A 12285-nucleotide genomic window follows, 5' to 3' on the forward strand; every position below is an offset into this window, starting at 1 on the left:
CCCCATGTTCTCAATCATAGAGTCATACTGAAAATCCTGCCCTCCTGAACCTTAAATGCACCTTTTATGCATTTAGGTGTTTCAATTATGTCTCCCCTTTCAATTCTTTCCTCCAGACTACATATTAAGTCCCACCTCATACATTTTATCCCTCAGACCTTTCACCATTTTTGTTCCCCATCTCTGGACTCATTCTATCTTAATATCATTTGTAAGTGAAGTCTCCAGAACTGGACACAACATTCTAAATGAGGTCTCACTAAAGACCTATATATATAGGCTTCGGGACCTCCTTCCTCCTGCTGGTGACCCCTTTAGTGATATAAAGAAGAATTGGGACCTCCTTCTTCCTGCTGATGACCCCTCTAGTGATATAAAGATCTATATAGAGGAATCAGGACCTCCTTCCTCCTGCTGGTGACCCCTCTAGTGATATAAAGATCTATATAGAGGAATCAGGACCCCCTTCCTCCTGCTGGTGATCCCCCTAGCGATATGAAGATCTACATAGAGGAATCAGGACCTCCGTCCTCCTGCTGGTGATCCCTCTAGTGATATAAAGATCTATATAGAGGGATCAGGACCTCCTTCCTCCTTCTGGTGACCCCTCTAGTGATATAAAGATCTATATAGAGGAATCAGGACCTCCTTCCTCCTGCTGGTGACCCCTCTAGTGATATAAAGATCTATATAGAGGAATCAGGACCTCCTTCCTCCTGCCGGTGATCCCTATAGTGATATAAAGATTTATATAGAGGAATCAGGACCTCCTTCCTCCTGCTGGTGACCCCTCTAGTGATATAAAGATCTATATAGAGGAATCAGGACCTCCTTCCTCCTGCTGGTGATCCCTCTAGTGATATAAAGATCTATATAGAGGAATCAGGACCTCCTTCCTCCTGCTGGTGATCCCTCTAGTGATATAAAGATCTACATAGAGGAATCAGGACCTCCTTCCTCCTGCTGGTGATCCCTCTAGTGATATAAAGATCTATATAGAGGAATCAGGACCTCCTTCCTCCTGCTGGTGACCCCTCTTGTGATATAAAGATCTTTATAGAGGAATCGGGACCTCCTTCCTCCTGCTGGTGATACCTCTAGTAATACAAAGATCTATATATAGGAATCAGGACCCCTTTCCTCCTGCTGGTGGCCCCTCTAGTGATATAAAGATCTATATATAGGAATCAGGACCTCCTTCCTCCTGCTGGTGATCCCTCTAGTGATATAAAGAAGAATCAGGGCCCCCTTCCTTCTGCTGGTGATCCCTCTAGTGATATAAAGATCTTTATAGAGGAATCGGGACCTCCTTCCTCCTGCTGGTGACCCCTCTAGTGATATAAAGATCTATATAGAGGAATCAGGACCTCCTTCCTCCTGCTGGTGATCCCTCTAGTGATATAAAGATCTTTATAGAGGAATCAGGGCCCCCTTCCTTCTGCTGGTGATCCCTCTAGTGATATAAAGATCTTTATAGAGGAATCGGGACCTCCTTCCTCCTGCTGGTGATCCCTCTAGTGATATAAAGATCTATATAGAGGAATCAGGACCTCCTTCTCCATACTGGTGACCCCTCTAGTGATATAAAGATCTTTATAGAGGAATCGGGACCTCCTTCCTCCTGCTGGTGACCCCTCTAGTGATATAAAGATTTATATAGAGGAATCAGGACCTCCTTCTCCATACTGGTGATCCCTCTAGTGATATAAAGATCTATATAGAGGAATCAGGACCTCCTTCCTCCTGCTGGTGACCCCTCTAGTGATATAAAGATCTATATAGAGGAATTAGGACCTCCTTCCTCCTTCTGGTGACCCCTCTAGTGATATAAAGATCTATATAGAGGAATCAGGACCTCCTTCCTCCTGCTGGTGATCCCTCTAGTGATATAAAGATCTATATAGAGGAATCAGGACCTCCTTCCTCCTGCTGGTGATGCACTCCAGAATTCTATTCATTTTCCCGCCTGCCAGACAAGCGTTTAATGTTCTTGGCCTGTAGACTCCTTACATCTTTGATCATCTGTGTAACCGTGACGCATGCCTGAAATATTAATAAATGGCATTTTGATTTTGTGTTGTCCCTTTTATATTAAACATCACCAATTGAATTGGTTGGTTGAAGGGGATACATGTGTCCTTCATTATGTTACCTCGAAAAATAGCGCGACTGTCAATTTGTTTCTCCTTTCAAAAGTTTACAATAACAGAAGCGGCGGCGTTTTCCTGCACGCAGTCTCTGGTGAGAAAGACATATGGTGGCTTCGTCCATCCAGGAGGCCTGCAATACTTATTACACCCCCCCCTACCCCCCATCCCATTTAAAATGGAAATTTTCAGAAAATAAGCCATTGATCCCCTGGAAAGCAGTTTAGCAGAGGCTGCTGGCTTTCAGGGACTAATGTCAGCTTTGCAGCCATAGAGAAAATATTTGGATAATCGGTCAGACAGATGAGAGCGATAAACTCTCTTCTAGTTTTTTTAAAATTTTTATTCTTAATGGTTTTTGGAGGGGAAGGAGCAGATTGGTGCTCAGTGACACTTAAAGGGTAATTCCACCTTGGCGGCAAAATGCATTATTTTCAGAGCAGGACACAGTAATTAACTCTTCATTGCCTGTCTCATTCTATATTAATACAGGTTCTTGAGGTATCCTTAATTACAGAATTTTGGGGATTTTGCTTCGCATTGTGACAGAGGATAGCGGACTTATAAGAGTGTCAAAAATGCAGAGATTCTCAGACTTGATAGACCGATCGCAGACATTTCCCATTTTAGTAAGAAAAATGAAAAGTCTGTTCACCAGGAAAGCAAAAAAAGGTGTCTAGGAGTTTGTGATTATTTCACTATCCATCATTCTCAATGAGAGACTTCCCTCTGTGGCCTGAGCCTTCCATACATGTTACAATCTAATTATACAATGTATTAAGTTTGGAAAGAATTGTACATAAATCTTCACACCAGAAGATACAATATAATCATCGAAAACTGGTAACTGAATCACTAGATACATTTGGAATTTATAATAGAACAAAGGAGATTGTAGATCAGAAAAAAATGTATGGACACCTTCAGCACATGGAGAAAAAGTCTAGACTGGTGTGCGGCAACAAAAAAAAAAAAACCTGACCATTTTCCACTCGCCGGATACTTCAAGAGCTTGTACAGGCGTAATGCATCAAAACAGATTATGATCATTACTGCACAGTCAATCGTTTCTCTGCCTGTCCTTGTTGCATGAAAAGTTATCGCAACGTTACACTTTTAAAGGACAGTTCTCTTAATGCTGATATTTTGGTGAGAAGGACCCATTTGTAGTCTCAATGACTTTTAATAGGTGGGTCTCCAATGGTAGGGTGACCCAAGCTTGGCCCCCTAGTCTCACTACTACTCCAGCTGCAAACTCTGCCATGTCCCTGGAGATGGGCCACCACTAACAGCTATCTCCGGGGTCCCCAGTGAACGGTCAACGCTAACGGCTATCTTTGTGGAGTCCACAATAATCAGTCACCACCATCTTCCATTCTGGGGTCCCTAGTGATCGGCCACCCCTAATGATTCTCTCTTTGGGGTTCAAGTAGATCGGCCACCACTAACAGCTATCTCTTTGGGGTCACCAATGACTGGTAACCACTAATGACTTATCTGTATGGGATCCCCTGTGATTGTCCATTGGCAATGGCCATCTCGCTGTGGTCCCCAGGGAGCAGCTACCACTAATGGCTCTCTCTTTGGGGTTCAAGTAGATCGGCCACCACTAACAGCTATCTCTTTGGTGTCACCAATGACTTTGGTGTCACCAATGACTGGCAACCACTAATGACTTATCTCTATGGGATCTCCTGTGATTGACCATTGGCAATGGCCATCTCACTGTGGTCCCCAGGGAGTGACTACCACTAATGGGTATCTCTGTGAGGTTGGCCACGAATAACGTGTTTCTTTCTGGGATCCCTGAAGATTGGCTGTCACTAACAGCTACCTCTAAGGGGGCCCAGAAGGTGGTCCCTGCTAACAGCTCTCTCTATAGTCCCCAATGATTGGCCACTGCCAACGGCTATCTCGCTGGAGTCCCTGGCCATTGCTAAACAACATTTGCTCCAGAGTCCCTGAAAATTGACCACCACTAACAGCTACCTCTCTAGGGTCCCTGACCACTGCTAATGGCTATCTCTTCATAGCTCCCGAAGATTGGTCACTACTAATCAGTATTCTCTATGGGGTCCCCTGTGATTGGCCATTTCTAATGGCCATCTCTCTGGGGTCCCCAGGGATTGGCTACCACTAATGGGTATGTCTTTGGGGTTCCTGTCGATTGATTATGACTAACAGCTTTCTCTCTGAGATCCCTGAAGATTGGCGGTCACTAACAGCTACCTCCCTGGGGTCTCTGAAGATTGGGCACCACTAACAGATACCTCTCTGGGGTCCCTGAAGATTAGCCACTGCTAATTTCTATCTCTCCATAGTTCCCGAAGATTGCCCACTGCTATTGACTATCTCTCTGGGGTCCCCCCATGATCGGCCATTGCTAATGGCCATCTCTTTTAGGTCCCCAGGGATTGGCTACCACTAATGGCTATCTCTTTGGGGTTCCTGTCAATTTGCCATGACTAACAGCTTTCTCTCTGGGATCCCTGAAGATTGGCGGTCACCAACAGCTACCCCTCAAGGCTCTCTAAAGATCGGGCACTGCTAACGGCTATCTCTCCACAGTCCCCGATGATTGGCCACTGTCAATGGCCATCTCACTGCAGTCCCTGAAGATTGGCCACCACTAATGACATCTTCTCCAGAGTTCAAGAAGATTGGCCACCACTAACAGCTACCACCATGGGGTCCTTGAAGATCAGCCACTGCTAAGGGCTATCTATTTATAGTTCCGGAAGATTGGCCACTGCTATCGGCTATCTCTCTGGGGTCATTGAAAATTGGCCACCACTACTGGCTCTCTCATCAGAGTCCCTGAGGGATAGCTAATGGTGGTGGCCAGTCCAGCCTTCCAGCATCCAAGACCAAAATATCAGTTTAGAAGGAAGAGACCCTTTAAGGAAGCCAGAGCTGCCGTCGTTTTACTTTGTTCCCCCGATGAGATAGAACAGATTGACTTAGAGAAAAGAGAAGCCTAAAAACACAGCAGCCTTCCCTGCACATCCATATTCATAGCAGCCCCAAATTTGCATCATACTGAGGACCGTCTTTCCCGCATTCAGCGATGGACCCCCCACTCCCCCCCCCCCCATTTCCACCTCAGCCCACCTACCGTCCTCCTTGTCTAAGACCATCATTTCAGGAACGGCTTGCTGTGTCCCTGCTCCGTCTCTGCACTCGAGTCGACCAGTCCCGAGCAACTGCGACGTGCCCCCACGTAGCCGAGGAGAAAGTCCGCCAGCCACAACTGCCTGCGACGACCCCGCTTGTCCAGCTTCCGAAAAACCCCAATCACATCCCGGAGCCAAAAAAAAAGCAGCAGCACAAAGGCGATCCCGGCTCACTTGGCTGGCATGGAGGCGGCTGACCAGCGACCGATCAAGGCTGCACCATCGGCTCTCCCCCTCCGAGACCGCTCAGTCGGCGCGGCATAATCTGTCTCAATGGAGCGGCAGCTGACGGACGGTGACCCCCTCCCTGGAAGTCCGGCGCTCCATAAACTGCCTTCTTTATTTTTTTCCCCGGGAACTTGGGATATTCAACGATGGCTTGAAAAGAGAAAAAGAAAAAGAAAAAAAAAAGAAGAAAAAAAAAAAAGGAGGGGGAATGCCGGAGAGGAGATTACTGGCGCTGCCTCTCCTCCGCCAGTTCATCAGCTTTGTACTGCTGCTACTGAATACATTCCAGGATCAGCTGCTTTATTCTTGTGACAAGGCTTCCTGGGGAACGCAAGGCAGCCCGGCCTCCGAGCGCCACCTACAGGACGCCACTCGCTACTACCACCAAAGACGCCGTCAATCTGCTCAAGTCCGCTCTTCCTGCTTATGATAAATGGGAAAAAGAGGACCTGTATGGTCTCTAAAAATAATCAGTTTTTTTCCTGTCTCCAAATTGGAATCCACATTACATGAAAGAGTTTTCAATTCCTCCAAAATTTTCATTGAAAAAAATTTTGCAATTCTGATGCAATCCATCGGAGCAAAAAAAAAAAAGTGGAGGACTTTAAGGGGTGCGTTTTGTTTTGCTGTATCCAAATTTTAATCCACATTACACGAGAGAGTTTAAAATTTCCCCCAAATTTTAATTTACAAAATTGAGAAATTTTGGCAAAAATGTGCAATTCTGATGCAATCCATTGGAGCGACAAGAGGAGGAGGAGGAGTTTAAGGGGTGCAATGGGCTTTGAATGACCCCTGAAGGTTAGGGGAGCTCCTTTCATCTTTCCTGGGCCTGTCCTTATAGCAAAATAGTGCGCCTCGTTATTTTACAAGAAGGAAAAACAGACATCGAAACATCGAAAAAAGTCAAATAAAAAAGGAAAGTGACTGAACACAGATATTAATCAAATACCCAAAAAAATACCCCAAAAAACTGCAGAGACACACGGGGTCTACTTATAAAGCAGTGAATGAGCCTTTCATTATTAAAAATACCCCAAAAAAGCCTCCAAATCAAGAAAAAGAGGACATTAATGTCAGCTAAGCGGCTCCATGAACAGAACAGATTATTTTTTCTGTAATTTTGTAATTTCATAATTTTGCTGCAAAATGAATTTTACTAAAAAATAATCCCAACACTGAACCATCGAGACCCGAACACTAAATCTAAAGAGGACCTGTCATTAGCTTCACAAGTCTCCATGAATAAGTCCCTTATCCCCACTTATCACAGTATACAGCAACCGCATAATTGCTCTGTATTTTACCATTAAAAAGTTGCCCTCCCCCAGTGATCAGACTGTACAATGTAGAAGGAGGAGGAGTCATTTCCTCAGTCTCCCCTCCCCCAGTGATCAGACTGTATATTGTAACTTTGTAGAAGGAGGAGGAGTCATTTCCTCAGTCTCCCCTCCCCCGGTGATCAGACTGTACATTGTAACTTTGTAGAAGGAGGAGTCGTCGTTTCCTCAGTCTCCCCTCCCCCAGTGATCAGACTGTACATTGTAACGTTGTAGAAGGATAGAGGAAGCATTTCCTCAGTCTCCCCTCCCCCAGTGATCAGACTGTACATTGTAACTTTGTAGAAGGGGGAGGCGTCTCCTCAGTCTCCCCTCCCCCAGTGATCAGACTGTACATTGTAACTTTGTAGCAAGTCACAAGGTGAGGGGCTGTAGCAGGGGGCTGATCTGTGTCAGACATTTGTGAACAACACCAAGAACTGTGCAGACACCAGGATTGCATCTTCTCTAAGCCGGCATCTCAGTGTAGGGAAACCCCAGATGCTGCCTGAACAAAGATGGCGCCATCCTTTTGGGGAGAAAAGCAGATGAAGGCATCGTCAGGGGGAGTTCTGTGATCTCAGAGAGAGCTAATACATATCTGGAGGTGCTAGACTGACGCATTTAACATGCTGCACCTAACATAATAATAATAATAATAATAATAAATATATGGTTATTATTATTATGGTTATGGTTTACTTTAATAATTACCCCTAACTTTATCAAAGCTCTAACAATTTTAGAATGCCTGCACATATCCAGAAGAGTGGGTGTAAAATGCACACAGTTTGTAGCAGCTCAGAGATCTTCCGAAAAGCCCCCCGATACAAGCTGCCACCGCCGAGTAATCAGCAGTGGAAAAATCAGTGAAATCAGAAAAAATGTACAGGAAGCCAGGAGCTCCGTATAATGAAGCAAATTATTCCAAAATATCAGAATTCAGAGTGACGACCATCTAACACCCCTAGACCGGGGTCCAATATTCTTATCTGGTGCAAGTTATCCCACCCCAATGTACCAACTCCATGCAGACCGCGCCTGAACCCATAAAGCACCCGCCACCCTGCCCCCGCCATCTCCAAAAGCTCCAACAGCCTTTCCATTTCTTCAGAAGCCCTGTAAAAAAAAAAAAAAATCGGATTTATTCGGCGCGAACACACACGCCAGCTGTAAGCTGAAATCAGGCTTGCTGCGGACGTCACTATTCTCTAGGCTGGGAGGGAGACCCACACATAGTTTATGAGGGTACCAGGTAGTGGATCACACGTTAGCTGCTCTCTAATTACACAGGAGGAAGTAGAAGTTTTAAATTTGGTTACATTTGACAGTAGTATCTATTTCGATATTTTTTTGCCATTTAATCGGCCGTCTCCGTCTAATTCCAATTTACGAGGGGCCCCCTTTTTTTTCTCCCCTCCCACTGCGCCTAATAAAGCCGGCGGTATTGATTTAGTCCTCCTCTCCCCCCTGTACAGCGCGGAGCGGCTTCGAGTCGCCAGTGGAAGATATATATCCTCTATACCTTATTTTAATTAGTTTTTTGCTTATCCGTTCTCCAGCGGTTTCAAAACCACTTTCATATGGAGCGGCTAATCCTCGCAGCCCTCCAACACACTTCACGCTCGCTGTATCATTTTACGTAAAATAAAAAAAAAAAACGCTTCTTCCAGCCACCATTTCCGGATAATAAAAAAAAAATCCCCCAAATCATTAATTTCTGGTTACGGTTCGCAAACCTTTCCCGGGACGACGGGCGCCAAAACCGCATCGCTAATCCTAATTCTCCCGTAATTTAATTATTGGGAAATAGTGACACTTCCAGCGTTAGTGGACCATCGGAGACGAATACATATGCTGGAGGATGTTTTAATCATCTCGCCTCTCTTCCGCTGATTGGCCCGTCAAATTCAGCGCGATTCAAGGCCGATGCGGATTGGTCCATACGAAAGTCTGCTTGTGATGACAAATGGTTTAGAAGAGATGGGAGGGAAGCAAGATTTAATTTAAAGCAACACTCCGCTCAGAACTGATACTTCAAAGAAGAGCCTGAGAACTGCTGAAGAAACACACCACAGGCCAGTTTAATCCAATTGATTTTCTTGTACGTTGCCTGATAGCCTAATCCATAACCTGATCGATTGACTTGTCTGTAGCCTGCTTGGTAGAATAGTCCATAGCCTGGTTCATTGTCTCTCCACAGTCTGGTCCATATCTTCAGTCCATAGCCTGGTTCATAACCCAGTCGAAACCCTTATCTAGAGATTAGTCCAAAGCCTTTAGACTGGTCCAAAGCCCAGTTCATAGCCTGAACCATAAACAGGTTCATAGCCAAAACTACACTTTCCATAGACTGGTCCAAAGCCTAATCCATAACCTGGTCAATTGACTTGTCTGTGGCCTGGTTGGTAGCCTGGTTGGTAGCCTAGTCCATAGCGTGGTCCACAGCCTGGTTCATTGTCTCTCCACAGCCTAATCCATAGCTTCATACATTGAATAGTCCATAACCGGATTCATAACCCAGTTGAAACCCTTATCTAGAGATTAGTTCAAAGCCCGGCCTTTAAACTGGTCCAAAGCCCAGTTCATAACCTGAACCATAAACAGGTTCATAGCCAAAACTACACTTTCCATAGACTGCTCCAGCCTAGTCCATACCCTGGTCTATTGACTTGTCTTTAGCCTGGTTGGCAGTCTAGTCCATAGCTTTATCTATGGAATAGTCCATAGCCTGGTTCATAACCCAGTCAAAGCTCTTATCTAGAGATTAGTCCAAAGCCTGGCCTTTAGACTGGTCCAAATCCCAGTTCATAGCCTGAACCATAAACAGGTTGATACTCAAAACTACACCTTCATCCATTGACTGGTCCATAGCCTAATCCATAACCTGGTCTATTGACTTGTCTTTAGCCTGGTTGGTAGCCTAGTCCATGACCTGATGCACAGCTTGGTTCATAGCTTCATCCATAAAATAGTCCATAGCCTGGTTCATAACCCAATCAAAACCCTTATCTAGAGATTAGTCCAGGGCCTGGCCTTTAGACTGGTCCAAAGCTCACCTCATATCCTGAACCATATACAGATTCATAGTCAAAATGACACCTTCATCCATAGCCATGTCCATAACCTGGTCTGCAGCCCAATCCATAACCTAGTCTATTGCCTTTAGCCTGGTTGGTAGCCTAGCCTAGCCTGATCCATAACCTTGTTCATTGTCTCTCCACAGCCCAGTCCATAGCTTAATACATAGAATAGTCCAAAGCCTGGTTCAAAACCCTTATCTAGAGATTAGCCCAAGGCATGGATTTTAGACTGATCCAAAGCACAGTTAATTGCCTAAACTATAAAAAGGTTCATAATCAAAACTACACCTTCATCCATAGTCTGGTCCATAGTCTGGTCCATAGCCTAGTCCATAACCTGGCCCACAGCCTATTTAATCCATAACCTGGTCTATTGACTTGTCTGTAGCTTGGTTGATAGCCTAGTTCATAGTCTGATTCATAGCCTGGCTAATTGTCTCTCCACAGCCTGATCCATAGCTTCATTCATAGAATAGTCCATAGCCTGGTTCACAGCCCAATCAAAACCATTAGTTCAAAGCCTGGCATTTAGACTGTTTCAAAGCCCACTTTATAGCCTCAACCATAAACAGGTTCATAGTCAAAACTATACCTTCATCCACAGACGGATCCCCCAGCCTAGCCCATAAACTGGTCCGCAGTCTAATCCATAACCTAGCCCATTGGCTTATCTGTAGCCTGGTTGGTAGTTTAGGTGATAGCCTGATCCATAGCCTGGTTCATTGTCTCTCCACTGCCTGGTCCATAGCTTCATTCATAGACTAATTCATAGTCTGCTCCATAACCCAGTCAAAACACTTATATAGAGATTAGTCCAAAGCCTGGCCTTTAGACTGATCCAAAGCCAACTTCATAGCCTGAACCGGCTACACCTTCATCCATAGACTGGTCCACAGTCCAGTATTAGGCAACCTCGGCATTCCAGCTGTGGTGAAACTACAAATCCCATCATGCCTCTGCCTCTAGGAGTCATGCCTGTGATCGTCAGGGTTTTGCAATGTCTTATGGGACTTGTAGTTTCACCACAGCTGGAGGACCGAGGTTGCCTACCCCTGGCCTAGTCCATAACTTTGTCTATTGACTTGTCTGTTGCCTGGTTGGTAGCCTATGCTATAGCCTGATCCATATACCTTCATCCACAGACTGGTCCATAGCATATTCCATAACCTGGCTCACAGATGTTCATAAAGCCCAGTCCATAGCTTGAACCATAAATCAGTGCATAGCTTAGCACATAGACTGGTCCGTGGCCTTGTTCATATCCTCATCCATAGAATAGTCCATACCCTGGTCTACAGTCCTGTCCATAATCCAGTCAATACCCTTTTCTAAAGTTTAGTCCAAAGCCTGGTCTATAGACTGGTCAAAAGTCCAGTTCATAGCCTCACTATAAACCGATCTACAGTCAAAGCTATACTTTGATCCTTAAACTGTTTCATAGCCTAGTCCATAAACTGGTTCATAGATATTCCAAAACACAGTCAGTAGCCTGAAACATAAATCAGTCCATAGCCTAGTTTATGAACTGGTCCATACCCTGGTCTACAGTCCAGTCCATAACCCAGTCAATGCCCTTCTCTATAGACTGATCCAAAAACCTAGCCTGTAGACTGGTCAAAAATCCAGTTCATAGCCTCACCAGAAACAAATCTACAGTCAAACTGCACCTTCATTCATCAACGGGTCTATAACCTAGTTCATAACCTGGTTTACAGATGTTCCAAAGCCCAGTCCATAGCCTGAAACATAAATTGGACCATAGCCTAGTCCATGAACTGGTCCATGGCCTGGTATACATCCTCCTCCAAGAATAGCCTATACCCTGTTCTAAAGTCCATTCCATTGCTGGTCCAAAGCCCAGTCAATCGTCTGAACTGTAAACTGGCCCATAGTCTAGTTCATAGACTGGTCCATAACATGAAACGTAGAACAGCTTATAGTCTATTCTACACCCTCATCTATAGATTAGTCCATAGTCCAGTCCATATGTTGATCCATAGCCTTGAACTGTAAACTAATTTCAGGGATCCCTCTCTACTTCTTCCATGGTGTGTAGCTTGCCATTCCAGCTGAAGGCCTTCATTGCTAAGGTGCCAATATATGACTGCCCATTCTGTAGTAAGCTGTGATGCAGATTTATGTTATTACCCATTAATAAAGAAAAGAAGTAGTAACTGGGTCAGACATCTGTGTTTTGACACCCGCCACTTCAGAGTCTAGGCCTATTAGGTCTCCAGATCTAGAGAGCTCTGAGAACCTGGCCATGTGGACATGTGGCCATCACATGATCCTAACAACATTATTTCATCTGTATGTTGGTCATTCAACCTCTCCC

The 12285-nt window shown here is 44.9% G+C and overlaps 1 protein-coding gene across 2 annotated transcripts in view; it reads right to left on the reverse strand.

The window, feature by feature from the left end:
* LMO1 (LIM domain only 1) overlaps positions 1–12285 on the reverse strand; it is a 179441-nt gene that overhangs the window by 148789 nt on the left and 18367 nt on the right. Inside the window, exon 1 of one of the 2 annotated variants that reach the window (XM_073603973.1) lies at positions 5263–5857. The exons of the other annotated variant lie outside the window; for it this stretch is intronic. Coding sequence (XP_073460074.1) covers positions 5263–5287 — 25 coding nt within the window. The 5' untranslated portion in view covers positions 5288–5857. Of the gene's footprint in view, positions 1–5262; positions 5858–12285 lie in introns of those variants that run through there. 2 annotated transcript variants of the gene reach the window in all.

Source organism: Aquarana catesbeiana, linkage group LG11 (genome assembly GCF_042186555.1).
Source record: "Aquarana catesbeiana isolate 2022-GZ linkage group LG11, ASM4218655v1, whole genome shotgun sequence".
Classification (NCBI taxonomy): Eukaryota; Metazoa; Chordata; class Amphibia; order Anura; family Ranidae; genus Aquarana; species Aquarana catesbeiana.